Source organism: Condylura cristata, unplaced genomic scaffold (assembly GCF_000260355.1).
Source record: "Condylura cristata isolate star-nosed mole 26May11 unplaced genomic scaffold, ConCri1.0 scaffold00013, whole genome shotgun sequence".
In the NCBI taxonomy this organism is placed as follows: Eukaryota; Metazoa; Chordata; class Mammalia; order Eulipotyphla; family Talpidae; genus Condylura; species Condylura cristata.
Window position 1 is genome coordinate 31,193,754 of NW_004567114.1, and position 15,467 is coordinate 31,209,220.

The 15,467-nt window shown below is 36.1% G+C and overlaps 1 protein-coding gene across 1 annotated transcript in view; it reads left to right on the forward strand.

The window, feature by feature from the left end:
* The first annotated feature begins 3,377 nt into the window (after positions 1–3,377).
* LOC101636351 (chromosome unknown open reading frame, human C14orf39) overlaps positions 3,378–15,467 on the forward strand; it is a 34,499-nt gene continuing 22,409 nt past the window's right edge. Inside the window, exons 1-9 of the mRNA XM_012724433.1 lie at positions 3,378–3,499; positions 4,279–4,335; positions 4,420–4,476; positions 5,447–5,573; positions 10,109–10,198; positions 10,871–11,058; positions 11,144–11,186; positions 13,627–13,747; positions 15,128–15,219. Of these exons, the coding sequence (XP_012579887.1) occupies positions 4,287–4,335; positions 4,420–4,476; positions 5,447–5,573; positions 10,109–10,198; positions 10,871–11,058; positions 11,144–11,186; positions 13,627–13,747; positions 15,128–15,219 (767 nt within the window). The 5' untranslated portion in view covers positions 3,378–3,499; positions 4,279–4,286. The remainder of the gene's footprint in view (positions 3,500–4,278; positions 4,336–4,419; positions 4,477–5,446; positions 5,574–10,108; positions 10,199–10,870; positions 11,059–11,143; positions 11,187–13,626; positions 13,748–15,127; positions 15,220–15,467) is intronic.

Below are 15,467 nucleotides of genomic sequence, written 5' to 3' on the forward strand. Positions count from 1 at the left end.
ATGCTGTAAAATATCCACACTCCACCTCTGTAAAATATCTCTGGTATATAGTTGTTCATTATTATTATTATTATTATTCCCTTGGTCCTTTATGCTCCTGCTATGAGTGATATCATTCAGTATTTTTCTTTTTCTTTCTGGCTTATTCCACTAAGCATGATCTCTTCCAGCTCCATACATGTTGCTGCAAAAGGCAGTGCTTATCTTTTTTGATCGTTGAGTAATATTCCATTGTGTATATGTACCACATCTTTTAATCATCGACTTTTGGGCATTTGAGTTGATTCCATGTCTTTGCTATTGTAAATAAAAGCAACAATAAACATGGGGGTGAAGGTGTCTTTTTGAGTCAGTGTTTTTCACACAGCATACTTTTAACAAATTTTAGAAGTATGATTTGCTTAAATCATCAGAATCAACTTCTATTGCTTGCCACTAAGGACTTAGATTGATTTCTAGGTCCAGACTAGAGATATGCATCTGTGAGCATCATGCACAGTAGTTGTATTGGAAGCTGTGGATAGGAAAGAGATAACTTAAAACTGGAGTAAAGAATAAGAAAAGGGGTAAGATCAAGCCTTAAGTAATTTGTAACATTTAATAGCTGAGTAGAAAAGAATGAGTCTGAAAGAGGAGATAAATTTATTAGAGATACTGTGTCTTGTTTTGTATTTGAGGATACTGAAGCCTAGCTTAGAAAATTCCTCAAGAACTTTAACTTAACAAATATTAGAACCAGATGCTGAATTCCAATCTGACTGCAGAGACAATTTTCAGAGTTGATTTAATATAAAGGCTATACTAAAGAAAAATCAACAAGCCTTAGTGCATTATTTATGAGAGTTTACAGGAGTAATGAATCATAATAGATATCAACTGTTTTTTTTTTATTGATTTCTGGGAGAATTACTGTGACACTGAGACTGTATGTTAGAGGAAGAGGAAGAGATGATTTTGGATTTAGATCAGATAGAACATAAAATGATCGGAAAAACATGTAAATATTTGGACAACTCTCATGTAATAGAAGAAGACTGGAACTAAAGATTTGGCAGGTTTTTTTTTAATCTATTTATTTTGCACATACAGAAGTGGGGTACAGGTCAGAGGCTCAGGGGCAGCAAGAGGCTTCACCAGAGACAGAGTGGGGACAGAACAGGCAGATAGACGAAGTACACTGCTGAGGGGAGGAGCGGGCGGGTCAAGAGAGGTCTGCGACGCCATGTGGTCACCTCCGTGGCAGGCGGGCATCGAACTCATGCGCAAGTGCTGGGATCGAACTCATGCGCAAGTGGCTTTTGCTTCTTAGTGCTGTGCTTTAACCCGCTGCACCACCAGGGAGGGCCCAATATTTGGCAGTTTTAAGCACACAATTGAACTGAAGCCATTATGGATGAATAATCCAAAGAAGGTAGTTTAGAAAATAGAATTAAAGAAAAAGCTTTGATAACAGTATATAGCAGAATCATGATGGTGACAGGGAAAGTAGAAGCCAGAAGTGGACTAGAACTACTGAACTGTTACTGAACAAGAAGTATTGAAAAAGGTTGTAGAAATTTGGGATTAAAACACCTTATCAATTGAGAAAGCAGTTAAATATGATGGGATTGTGGCAGAGTGAAAATGTCACCATGGAAAGGAATTGTAGGTGAGAGACAAGCTTTTTATTTTATAAGTTAACCATAAAAGAAGAATAGGAATATAGCACACAATTAGAATGGGCAGGGGGTTTAGTTAAGGATTTCTTCAGATTCTGATTTGTGTGTAAGAGGGGAAGATGCTAATAATAGGTGGGAGAGAATTTTGTCTTAGGGAAATCATTTCCCAGAAAGTGATTTGTTAGAATAAATGAGCCAATGCTTTATAAGTTTTCAAATGGAGCACTCTATTTCACTGGGAGTTTTTAGAGGGAGGAGTTAAATTTATTATTTAAAACTTTTCAGTAGATGGAGCATCTTCATCCTCATTGCTTTTCCAGAAGGAGTTTTTAAAATGAAACAAACTCATGTATATTTTCATGACAATAACCAAAATATGGACATATAAAAATCTAAATGTAGACAAATTTGATTTTTATGTAAAGTAGTGTTCTAGGTTTACACCAATCTTCATAGAAAATATACCATTAAGTTGAACGTAGCAACCCTTTTCACTTACCAAATTTCCTTGACAGTCCTAGCAAAACTAAACAATAACTTACTTCATTCTCTCATGTTATCCTAAAGAGGGGGTGGTTAATAAATGTACTGAAATCAAGTATAAAAATAAAGCTGCTCACTCTCTTACATCATCAAGCTGACAGTGGTTTTGATGACTTACTATAGGTACTACAAGAGCAACATTACATCACATCATAATAAAATTGCTATGCATACCTGACCTGAGATACTTGTCCCCAAAACACTGCTGAAAGTTTCTTTTTCAGTCTAATAATTTGTGAAATCACTTAAGGCTATAATTAGCTGAGGCATTATTTAGATCATTTAATATTATAAACACTACATAGAAATATACTAACAATTAAGGCAAGTTGGGGGGACTGACATGTTTATTTTTCTTCTTTCTATTTCACTTTACTAGGCAGTTTAACAACATACATCATCTAAAGACAGCATATTGGACAGAATTTGCTCATGTGCACTACATTTGATACTAAAACACATGCATCACTCATTTGTTGAATGAAAATGAGTAAAATCTGTGCTTGCTTTTTAAGAAAATGCTGAATGCAAAATTGAATTTCAACGAATGTTTTTGTTTTTGCTGTCACATTAAAGTTAATGTAAAATTTGGCACTTTAGTATTTACTGTCATGTTAGCATTAAATTAACATTAATACTAAAGTTAATTTTATGGCTGTTCTCCAAAGTATTTTTTGAACGGTTACAAGAGGAATGAATTGTCTTTTCTTAAATAAATAAATACACACACACACACACACACACACACACAAAAGTTGTCTTTAAGGCAACAGGAGAGATACTGACAGGTGCCCTACTTTTTAAAAAAAAAAATCACCTGTCTCCAGCTCCCATTTCCGGGTTACAAGGTACTTGGTCTTGGAAGGAAAGTGCCATGGCTGTGGGCAGGGGGTCTCCATCCCACAGATATCTCTGTCTCACAGGGAACCAGGTGTTCCTCGGGGAATGGGTCTCGCGGGCGTCTCAGTCTTGGGAGACCAAGATCTCGCGGGATCCGGTCTCGCGGGGGTCTCAGTGTCGCGGGAGCCGGGTCTCGCGTGGGTTTCGTTCTTGCGGGGATCTCGGTCTCGCGGGAGCCGGTCTCGCGGGGCTCCGGGTCTCGCGGGAGCCTGGCCTCGCGGGGCTCGAGTCTCCCCGGCAGCTTGGCTTGTCAGCGCGACCTGCCGCTGCGGCTCTGTGGAACTAGGTGCTGCTGCTGCGCGGGTCAGACTGCGGCTCTGCGGCTGGACCCCCTCCCCGCTCGAGATCCTGAGTGAAACCTGGCACCCCGCGTCGCTCGAGTCCTGAGGGCAGCTAAGGTGGGCGGGAGAACGGCAGCCCTGGCAGGGCTCAGCCCAGGGTCCGGTCCGCAGCTTTGTTCCCGGAGTATGACGAGAGGTCGCCTTCTGGAGGCTTCTCGGTGCGACCCTCGACGTCGGGCGCGGTGGCTCCGGAGGCTGTGGGTGTCGCCGCGAGGCGGTTGCAGTGCTGGTGACGGGCGGGGAGCGAGGCGAGGCGAAGCGGGGCCGGGGACATCGGCCCTCAGCTCGCGGGGAGGGTGGCGCCAGGCTGAGCGGCGACCTAGTCTTAGAAACCCCGCCTCAGGCGTAGTTGGTGCCGCGACCTGGCGGGCCCTTGGGAGCGTCCACTGTTGGCTTTTCTTGGTGGTACATTCAAAAGTGTAAAGGCGCACAATTCCTGTGGGTTTTACCTCGCTGATGGCGAAGCAATTTTCTTCAGGACTCTTGTTACACGTAAAGTTGTATACACACGAGAGAGGACACGTTCAGAGATAGTGTTTAATTTGTTTACTTCCTTTTGAAAAACACGGATGTCGGTGAATGTCTTCTGGATGTCCAGAAGATCTAGACAAACGTGCGAGCAAGTTTCAGTCAGCAGCGACAGTCAAGTGTTGAGGTGCCTACCAGGCCGTGGCTCTCCTTCCCAGTTCTTGCGCCATCCTCATTTTTCTGTGAGGAGTGCTGTGTTAAAGCCTGTTGCCCAGTATATGCTTCTGCTGTTTTGCATAGACCCCGAAAATTCCTTATATATATATAAGGAATATATATATATTCCTTTTTTTTTTTTTTAACCATAGTGTCCAAGATGAATGACAGCCTGTTTGCCACTTTGGATAGACTTCTACTAGAATTTGGTAGGTGTAAAATGAAAATACAGAGAACATTTATATTATCATTTGATTTTAACAATGAAGTCACGAAAGAATTATTTATTTTAGTTTTCCAGTATGAGCAAGATAGAAGTACTAAGGAAGATATGATTCAACGGATTAATAGTAAGTAGTGTTGTTCTGTATGACAAGTGTATTTTAGTCTTTTTGTGCTATAGAAAGTAACATGCAGATGCCTTGTTTTGGGGGTAACATCCAGTTGGCATGTTGACTTTTGTTCAGGTTCTATCCACTCACTAATAATGAGGTATTTACCCTAATTACAGTTTTTGACTACTTTCTGTATTCAGTAGTTAAATTATTTTGTCTTGAGGAATTGTGCTTTAAGCTGAAATGTCCCCTTCGATGCAGTTGAAGATATGTTGTTTTTCTCAGATAACAGAGGTACTTAGAAATACTTGACTGAATTCTTAGAAATTTCTGTAGAAATCACTAAAAATTAGAAACCAGGATTTGTGGGTGCCACACTTTCAGGAATAATAATTCTGAAAAATTATGTGAATGAAATGGCAAGGCAAATTGCATAAATTATTTTTAGATCAAAAGAAAATACAGTTGTTCTTAATAGCTCTTAAGTAAAATTTAGTTACTTTCTTCCACAAAAAAGCAGAGTGTTAAGAGTCACTTGATTTTTATGTTGTGTTGCTTGTAACAACTGGGTTGAAATAATTAGTAACTAATTCACATGGAATTAATGACTATTTTACATTTGTCATAAACAAAACTCTCATGTGAGTATCATGTCAATGTTTACATGAACTTTTATCTTCATAAGATTCCATGATCTTAGATGTCACTTAAACTAACATTTTTATGTTAAGGATGATATTAATTTTTCTTCACCCCAAACATAAAGCTTCTGTGACAAAGACTAAATGAACCTGGTTTGGTTCTGCAGATTTCGCCTATATTTTGTAGTAGTACAGGACCCTTCCCATTTCAAGCTCCTTTCCTCTCCATTCTCTGGCTCTCCTCCTTTAAGTAGGAGAACCTACTCATGCCGCTTTTCTACTATATTTCTTTATATTGAAGTTACCATTTGTACTTTAAGAAAATAAACTTTTTCTTCTTGTAGAATGCTGTGAAGATATTAAACAAAGCAAAACAATGATTAGTAAAATACATGAAACTATAAAAACAACAGATGAGGAAATTGGTCATTACTGTAAACATAGTGAGGAGATCAAAGACAGTTGTAGTAAGTAAGTATTTGAAAGAAATGATTGCTTAATAATTGTCACTAGATTGTTTTATTCAATGTTTCTGAGTTTATTGTTGAAGATATTGGTGCTTTAAAGTAGCATTTTATTATTAGCAAAATGATAAATCAAATCTTAAATTGTCTTATTAAATGCCTCTAAAAAGTTATCAGGGGTCAAAAGAAAAATCAAAGTAAGTACTATAAGAGTTTTCTAATTCAGGAACAGTTAGCTTAAATACAAATTTTTGATAATCTAGACTCAGTATACAAAATTCATATTAGATAACTAAGAAATTGTTTTCATGTTTGAATATTAAAGGTCCTATTTTTGGCTATAGGAGTTTACCCTTAAGAATTAGCAGCCTTTCAAAATAAAAGTACCCCATGTTAACTCAGATTCTGAATTCTATTAAGTAGGACAAACATTTTGAAACAAGGAGTTGCTAGTGGAACTTTATTGTATATTATAAATACTTATAAAAATGTGTTCATTTCCTGTGCTTTACTACTATAGACTTAACTACTATAGACTTATGCTTGTCTTAAAGTGTTTGTTATTAAAAAGAAGTGTTTGTTAGTCAGAATTTTTAGTAAGCCTTTCAGTGTTTTTTTCCCACATTTTTTTATACTGGTTTTAAAGTAACATATACCTAGTATAAAAATTTAGAAATTATAGAAATGTTTTTCCCTTCATGTACTTCCTACCCTCTCCTCTTTTATGGATAACTCTTAACAGTTTTGAGTATCCTATCATACCTTTTCCAGTAAAAATTCAGCATCATTATTACATATACTTATATACACATTTATTTATATATCTTTCCTTTTTTGCAAAAAATGGAAGCATGCCCTACTTATTCTTCAATTTGTTTCTTAAAATTTAGCAATATGTATCATATTTGATATATGTGTCATGATTATGTGTAGATTTCATTTTTTTAATCGTGCTACAGAATTGTATGGATCCTAAGTTATTTAACCATTCTCCTATTAATGAGAAAGTAGTTCCTAGTTTTTCTGTGTTATAAACAACATGTAAAGAGATCCTTCCACATTTACAGACATGTTACTATAGAATGGATTTGTAGAAACCAACTAGAGCAGAGTATGCACACTTAAACATTTAATAATAACAAACTGCTCTCCCAGAAGAATTATGCTAATTTATATTCCTACTGACAGTGTATGAGAGTTCCCATTTCTTCAAACTCTTGCTAACTGGAATTATCGGTGTTAAAATTTTTGACAATTTGATTAAAAAACTGCATATTTTTGAGCTTTTTGACTCAATTTATGTCTTATTGCACTAGGTTTTTACCAATGGTTGCCCTCAAAGAGCAACAGTGGGTGCTGGAAAAGGCATTGAATGTTTTCCTTAGAATCTGTCATATCCAAGATGTACATACTTTATACAGCATAACCACTGCTGATTTTTTTTTATTCATACAGAGCTGGGGTACAGGCCAGAGATGCGGGGGGGGTGATAGGATTCACCGGAGATAGAACAGAGAGCAGAACAGGCAGATGGACTAAGTACACTGCTGAGGGGAGCAGCGGGCGGGTCAGGAGAGGTCTGCCGCGCCATGTGGTCACCTTTGGGGCAGGCGGGGATCGAACTCATGCGGAAGTGGCTTTAGCTTCTTAGTGCAGTGCTTAAACTTGCTGCGCCACCAGGGAGGGCCAACCACTGCTGATTTTTAATGACATAAGTACCTGCAGTTCATAATTTTAGCATCTGCTAAGAAATTTAAATGTGAAATATGAATTAATGAAAGAACTACAAGAAAATAAAGGTGATCATGTAATTTTTAAGAGGTCTTTCTCAGTAAGTCACTAAAGATCAGAGTCCTAATGCATCCACTAGAAAGCAGTGGATAAATGTGTCTACATACAAATTAAAAAATACATATGCCAAAATGATGTAAAAGGTAAAAGGATAAAGTAGTGAAATGTTAAAAATACAGGCAAATTAAAACATATGTAAGAAAAGAAAAGGCCCGCTAAGCAAAAGAGTAAAGATAAACAGGTGAATATGAACATGAAGAAAAATATAAATCTAATAAACATGTGGATAGATATTTAATCTTACTGATAATCAGAGACATACAAATTAAATCAATTCTACCTTATAAAAAGTTAAAGAAAGATAATACCAGTGTTGGCCAGGGAGTAACAAAAATCAATTCTGACACATCATAGGAGTATATATTGGTATCTTTTGTATGATATATTAATGTATTTTAAAAAAACTGTCTGATTAAAAAGTTTAATTCCTGAGAAATTTTCATAAGGAAATAATTAGGTATTCTCTCAAAGATAGAATTATAACAAGGTAGTTATTCCAACCTTTTTTATGATAGGAAAACTGGAAGCAAATCTAATGTTCAACATTCGGTAACTTGGTATATTCATATGAATGAATATTAGCTCATAAAATTATTATGTAAGTGTATATTTGTTGACATGGAAAGATCTTAATAGTGTATTACGAGTTAAACAAAGCAGTATTCATAGTAACATTCACAGTATGACTTGTATATTTAGTACTTGTATATTTATATACATTTAGAAAACGTGTGTATCAAAGTGCTTACACTGAATATCATTTTAGTGAGCAAGTATTTCTTTTGGATTTTTGGTAAAAGAATCTTTTTGTTTGTTTTTGTTCTTTTAAGATTTATTTATTTATGCATACAGAACTGGGGTATAGGCCAGAGGTGCAGGGGCAGTGAGAGGATTCACTGGAGACAGAGTGGGGAGCAAAACAGGCAGTTTGACAAAGTACACTGCTGAGGGGAGCAGTGGGTAGGTCAGGAGAGGTCTGCCATGCCATATGGATCACCTCCGGGGTGGGGAGCGAACTCATGCTGAAGTGGCTTTAGCTTCTTAGTGCTGTGCTTTAACCTGCTGCGCCACCAGGGAGGGCCCGGTAAAAGAATTTTTTATTTATTTATGCGTAGAATAACGGGGGTGTAGGCCAAAAATGTGGGGTCGGGGGCGGGGGTGAGAGGATTTACCAGAGACAGAATAGGGAGCAGAACAGGCAGATCTACTGAAATACACAGCTAAGGGGAGCAATGGGTATGCGGCATGGGTTAGCTCCCTGGCTGGAACCAAGCACAGGCCATAGTGGAGGGCACTCAAGTTGGTAGTGCAAAGACAGCCCCTAGCTCACCAGGGAGGCCTTCTTAAGGATTTTAAAAAATACTCAAATGTTTGTATATGTAACCTTTGAATTATATTTCATTTGAAGAATAGTCTCCAATAAAATTATTAGAAATTCAGACAAACATTTTAAGTACAAGTTCTGTTTACAGCAGAGAAACCTGGAGTAAGCAAAATTGGTGAACAAAATGGGAATGATTAAATTATGGTGTTTGAGGATCCTCTCTGATGGCGCAACGGGTTAGGACGAAGCACTGCAAGCCAAGTACTGCCACTTCAGTGCGAGTTTGATGCTCAGCCCGGAGGTGATCAACATGAGAGACCTCTCTTGGCTCTTCTGTCCACTGCTCCCCTCAACAGTCTGCTTCGTCCATCTGCCCATCTTGCTCCCCAGTCTGTTTTCTGGTAAATCTTCTCACTGCCCCTGCACCTCTGGCCTATACCCCAGTTCTATATGCATAAATGAATAAATCTTTTTTAAAAATTGTGGAGTTTGTTTGATATATTTATTAAAAACTTTAAAAGTAAGTGATACTTACTTTTAAGATTTAAGAACTGGGGTATAGGCTAGAGGTGCAGGGGCAGTGAGAGGATTCACTGGAGTCAGAGCGGGGAGCAGAACAGGCAGAATATGGTCTGAAAGTGTTAAAATATATGTATATATATAGTAAAATAACAGATAATTTATTAAAATAATAGTTATTCAGTGTACTTATATAGATAAGTTACCTTCTTAAATGGTCTTTTCTGTGCTTCTAAAGTGGGAATGTATACTTTTTGAATATGAAAAAATAAAAGACTAGAAAAAAGAGAGCGAATATTTGAATAATAGTTGGAAACCTTCGAGGCATATCCTAATTTTCATTTATTTTACATTGGTAACATTTTTGTCACATAATAAAAAAATGTGTAAGATTTATTCTATCTGATTTTATAATTAATTTCATCCTGGGTTCTCTCTTTCCAACTGAGGAGATTGTAAAACCTCCCTTTTTAAGTTGCAAAGGAGAAAAATCCCTTATCCTAGCTCTTTGGATACTTTTTCCAAAGTAATTTCTTAACATCTTAGACATATGAGGAACAAGAACATTGGAATGTTGCATAGATGCCATATCATATTTATTCCTTTACTAGTCGTGATTCCTAAGCAAGTTATATGTAAAATTAATGAATACTGGTACTTGAGCATCTTTTAGTTGCATGAATGGTGACAGTAATGATAACAGGAGATAGGAGTGTTTTTCTCCATGTAAGTTTGTTGTTTATCCAGCATGAGAAGAATTTCTTTGTCTTTAAGTGATCATGTTAATTTTTATTATCTCTTACTTTACTTACAATTCTGAGATGCTAATTGAAATTTTTTTTTCATAGCTGGAAACCAACCTGTGATGTTTTTCATAAACATGAGGACTATATGCAGGATCAGTTTGCTGTTTATCAAGAAGCTATTGAAAAAGACAAGTACAGTACATCTATTTAAGCTCATCAGTCTAATAAATTAGTATTAATAGGACATGCTTTGATAAGAATGTTAAATGAAAAATGTAGAAATTTTGTATATGGGAGGGGTTTATATATTGTGGTTTGTATTTTTTGGTTACCATTAGAAGTCTACCTAATTTTTTGGTTATCATTAGAGGTATACCTAATTTTTTATATAGCTCTTGAACCCTGTATTTGTTTAGAAACTGTTTAACAGTAGCACTTAACTATGGTATGGTGCTTCAATTAATGGGATTTATGACTGAATTGTTACAGGCAAACATCTGGGGGGATAATTAGCTATAGAATTAGCTTATGAAAAAGTGAGTGTGTTTACTTAGAGTATTTTATGCCAAACCTCTGTTTTAAAAGAGTGCTGAATTAGTGAGGTGTTACAATCTGATGGAGAAACACCAATATTATTTTATTATGTGTAAAATCACATGGTCTTGGGGAGTAAATATAATAACTCAGGTAGTGAAAAGAGTTGATAATTAAAAGTATGATAAAGTTAAGTAAGGCATACAGCATTGGATGAAGCATGCATAGCAGATGCTTGACTTACGCTTAATTTAGTAGACTTAACAAGTGATATGTAGAGAGTTTTTAGATAAAGTTGTTATGTCAACATAATTTATTTTCATTTAACAGAAAAATGTATCATGACTATGTATGTCAGTATAAAGATGTTTTGAAGCAGTATCAACTAAAATACTCTGAAACACCTCTTTCACAAGAATATTATGAGAAGAAAAGAGAACATGAAGAAATTCAAAGCAGAGTGTTAGCATATACTGAAGAACTAAAAATGAATGAAACTATTTTTATAGAATTTCTAGGTACTTACAATTTGTTATAGTTTTAATAATAGTATTTTTGTAATGAAAATAATGTATCAGTCTAAAATATGACTTTGTTTTTCAGTGCCTGCTCCTTTTCCATCACTTACTAAATGGGCATTACACATGTATCCACATTAGTATTTCTACGTGGGATTGTATTTTTAGAAGTTAGAAAAGTTTTATTTCTGCATTTTAATTGCCATTATGCTTCCTTGGAGAAAGTCACATGAATTTTTTCAATATTTAATTTAAATATCTTAGAAGTTACTTTAAAGGTCATCTGGATTTTATTTTCATATATGAGTATTTAGTCAGAAGCAAGCATTTTTAATGAGAATCAAGTGTATATGTATATGACTTTATGACTTTATAATTCTTAGTGAATAAACCAGTGAAAAAAATCATCTCTGTCTTACTAAAGACAGAATTCTAGTTAAATCAATTGTTCATATATAGAAATTCCTTGGATATCCATGTTGTGCCAGGCAGTACACAAGAAGATACAGCTTTCCTCTCTGTCTGAAAGTAGAGTGTTCTTATTTGGTGTAATTTCATAGATTATTACTATTTTTTGGATGAAAATGCTATTTCCATTTATTTTTATGGAAAAAATTTTGAGCATTCTCAGACCCCAAAAATAACTTACCAAATCACGCTAGGTGGGAACATTGTATTTTTGGATAATGGGGCAAATCCATACAAAACTTGCAAGGAGCTCACAGTTTAGTAGAGAGTCTACATGAACAATTAATGACATTGCTAGATGCTTACGTAATTCTTAATTGTTCTAGTCTCATGTTTGTCAAGATTTTCTCTAGTATGATCTTGGGACTTTAATTTTCTTCTAAACTCCATAATTCTTCATATGCTTTCCTATCAGAATATAACACGACTATTTGTGCTAAGATTTTTATGTCCTTGTGCTTTGTCTTGCTTTATTTGCTTCATTCTAAATCTTCCTTTTAACTTCTTTGTTGCTTACTCTCTACATGTTGGTTTCAGCTTATCGTGTTCTTAGTATTCATTTGTGGTCCATCTATGTTTTAACTTGTCAATGGCAAAGGATAGAGATTGATAGGTGCAGAAGATATTGTGGAGAGTTAGGAAACTGGATATAGGATAAGATGACATGTAAGATTACATGCTGAAAATACCTAAAACATTTTTTTATGTTCTTGTTAATCACCATTATTCTATTCATTTCTAAATGATTGTAGAATACCTCAGTAATTTGTATTAGCCAATAACAAATCTTGTATGTTAACAGCTGAGAAATTCCCTATTTGAAATTGGGTAGAAACCCAGCTTAAATAGAAAAGATCTAATTGTCTTCTAAGTTCTTCAGGGTGCACTGATGGCTTTTACTGCCAGCAATAAAAAGGGAAATTGGATGAAATTTGAAAGGTAGTTTTGGAATAAATAACGGAAACTTAAGTTGTTTTAAAAAGCCAAAATAGGCCCTCCCTGGTGGCGCAGCGGGTTAAAGCACAGCACTGAGAATCTAAAGCCGCTTCCGCATGAGTTCGATTCCCGCCTGCCCCAGAGGTGACCACATGGCGCGGCAGACCTCTCCTGACCCGCCCGCTGCTCCCCTCAGCAGTGTACTTCGTCGATCTGCCTGTACTGTTCCCCACTCTGTCTCTGGTGAAGCCTCTCACCGTCCCTGAGCCTCTGGCCTGTACCCCCAGTTCTGTATGCACAAATAAATAAAAACCCTACAGTCATTAAAAAAAAAAAAAGCCAAAATAAAACACCATCCTGTGAAAATAGCTGAAAGATAAAAAATCCAACCAGTATTTTGGATGAAACTTTTAAAAAATAATATAATAGTTTATTTTTACATCATTTTGTGCCTTTTTTCATTTCAGTTGTAATTCCCGTGGGTTTCCCAACACCAGATCACCCATGTGCCATCACCATAGTCCAGTGCCCTTCCCCCCACCCATTTTTGATCCCATTCCCCACTCCACCCCATAAAATGTCTCAGGTATATAGTTTTTTCCCCCTAGTCCTTTATGCTCCTGCTGTAAGTGAAACCATTGGTTGAAACATTTTTTTTAAGATTTATTTTTATTTATTCATATAGAACTGGGGTACAGGCCAGAGATGCGGAGGGTGAGCGGATTCACCAGAGAGAGAGTAGGGAGCAGAACAGGCAGATCGATGAAGTACACTGCTGAGGGGAGCAGCGGGTGGGTCAGGAGAGGTCTGCCTGGCCATGTGGATCTCCTCTGGGGCAGGCGGGAATCGAACTCATGAGGAAGTGTCTTAAGCTTCTTAGTCCAGTGCTTTAACCTGCTGCGCCACCAGGGAGGGCACCTGATGAAACATTTTTAAGCTTAATAATTAACATAGATAAACAAATCATCTTTGCTAACTAATTGGTCTTATCTGTTTCAGATACTATTATTGATATTATTATTTGCTTATATGGGACATATGTAAATAATGTTACAGAGGAGAAATTATTCTGGCATCATACATGATTATATCTATGTTTCTTGTATAATACATATATTATAAATGTAAATTGTATTTCCATTACATAGTTCCTTAACATAAAAGGGTTAATTTGAGAGGGAAAACACAAGATATCCTTAAGCAGGTCAGTAGTTTTTCCAAGCATTCATCTGAATTGAAGAAAGAAGTAGATGAAGTGGAAACAGAAATTAACTATTTAAACCAGGTATATATTTTGTTATGTTTCTAATGTAGGTATTAATATGTGAATGTAATGGTGTGTTAGTTGATAGAACTATTTCTAAAGAATCCAAATATGGACAAAGGCTTAAAATAACTTTTTTGCTCGGATTTAAAAAAAAAAAGACTTATTTATTCATACAGAACTGGGATACAAGCTAGAGGTATGGGGTGGTGAGAGGACTCACCAGAGACAGAGTGGGGAGCAGAACAGACAGACTAAAGAAGTACACTGCTGAGGGGAGCAGCTGGCAAGGCAGGAGAGGTCTGCCTCACCATGTGGGTCATTCTGGGGCCGGGGATCGAACTCACATTGAAGTGGCTGCAGCTAGTTTGTATTGGCAGTGCTGTGCTTTAACCTGCTGTGCCACCAAGGAGGGCCTTGCTCAGATTTTTAAAGTCAAAATCTGTTTAGTTACCGTGTTTAACTCTAATAAACTTTGAGGAATAGTTCTGTTTTCTTTGTGGGGAGGGTACTGAATAAAGAATAAAGATAAGGCATTAAGAGAGCAACAACAGTGTTGTCAAAAACAAGAGCAAGGCAGTAAATGGTTTAAAGAACTTAATATTGAACATTTATGACTATAGTCTTTTTACATACCCTTGATTTTCCCAACTGTATAATTGACGTGGCACAAAATCTTTATAGAACTAGACTAGAACTAGCTTAGCTTTTTTTTTTAACTTTTTTTTTAAATTATTACAAAAGTTTATTTTTACATCATTTTGCACATTTTTTTTTCCATCTCGATTGTAATCCCTGCGGGTTTCCCATCACCAGATCACCCATGTCCCACCAGAACTAGCTTAGCTTTTAAGATTGATGGTACATAATTTTTTTGAATACATTTTAAATAACATCTATTGAAATATGGCTTCCCTTGACATGGATGAGAATCTATTAAAGTCATTTCCAGATTTTGAGAAAAAAATAGCTTACTTTCTAAATTTTTTGAAAACTGTGTTAAAGATTTATGTTTATCATTTGTTAAGTATGAGATGCCAGATAACAATTAGGTTTTTGTAATAAGAAAGTAGACATCGTTTTCTTTAAAATATGTGGTAACTTTGTCTCAGTATAGGGAATTAATATTTACTTTGCTTCTGACCTTTTTTGAAAAGAAGGTGCAAGTTCATTGAAATCTATGTTTGCTAATAGAGTTGTAAGGAAGAGTTAAATAAATATGATTTATTGTTAATTTTGATTCTGTTAGTAGCAACTTTCATGAAATGATAGCTAATACTAATAAAATTATATACCTTGTAATTACATAGAAAAAAAGTGAGTCATTATTTAAGATAAAGTGTGTTTGTTAAGCGTTGTAAGTAATTATTTTGCTGTCATTTTTCTTTAATTCTTTTTAAGCACATTGCAAGACTTTATGAAACAAAAAATCTTTCAGAGGCTGTAGAAGAACAAAGTAAAAACACAGAAAAGAGAAAGGAATTGAAAGAAAGGTACAGGTCAACTTTTTTATTCATTTCTTTTAAAATGTCAATTTGTGTATTTAAAACCTAAGGACTGGTTGGGCCCTGCCTGGTGGCACAGCAGGTTAGAGCACTGGACTAAGAAGCTTAAGCCATTTCGGCATGAGTTCAATCCCCGATCCCCGCCTGCCCCAGAGGAGATCCACATGGCAAGGCAGACCTCTCCTGACCCACCCACTGCTCCCCTCAGCAGTGTACTTCGTCGATCTGCCTGTTCT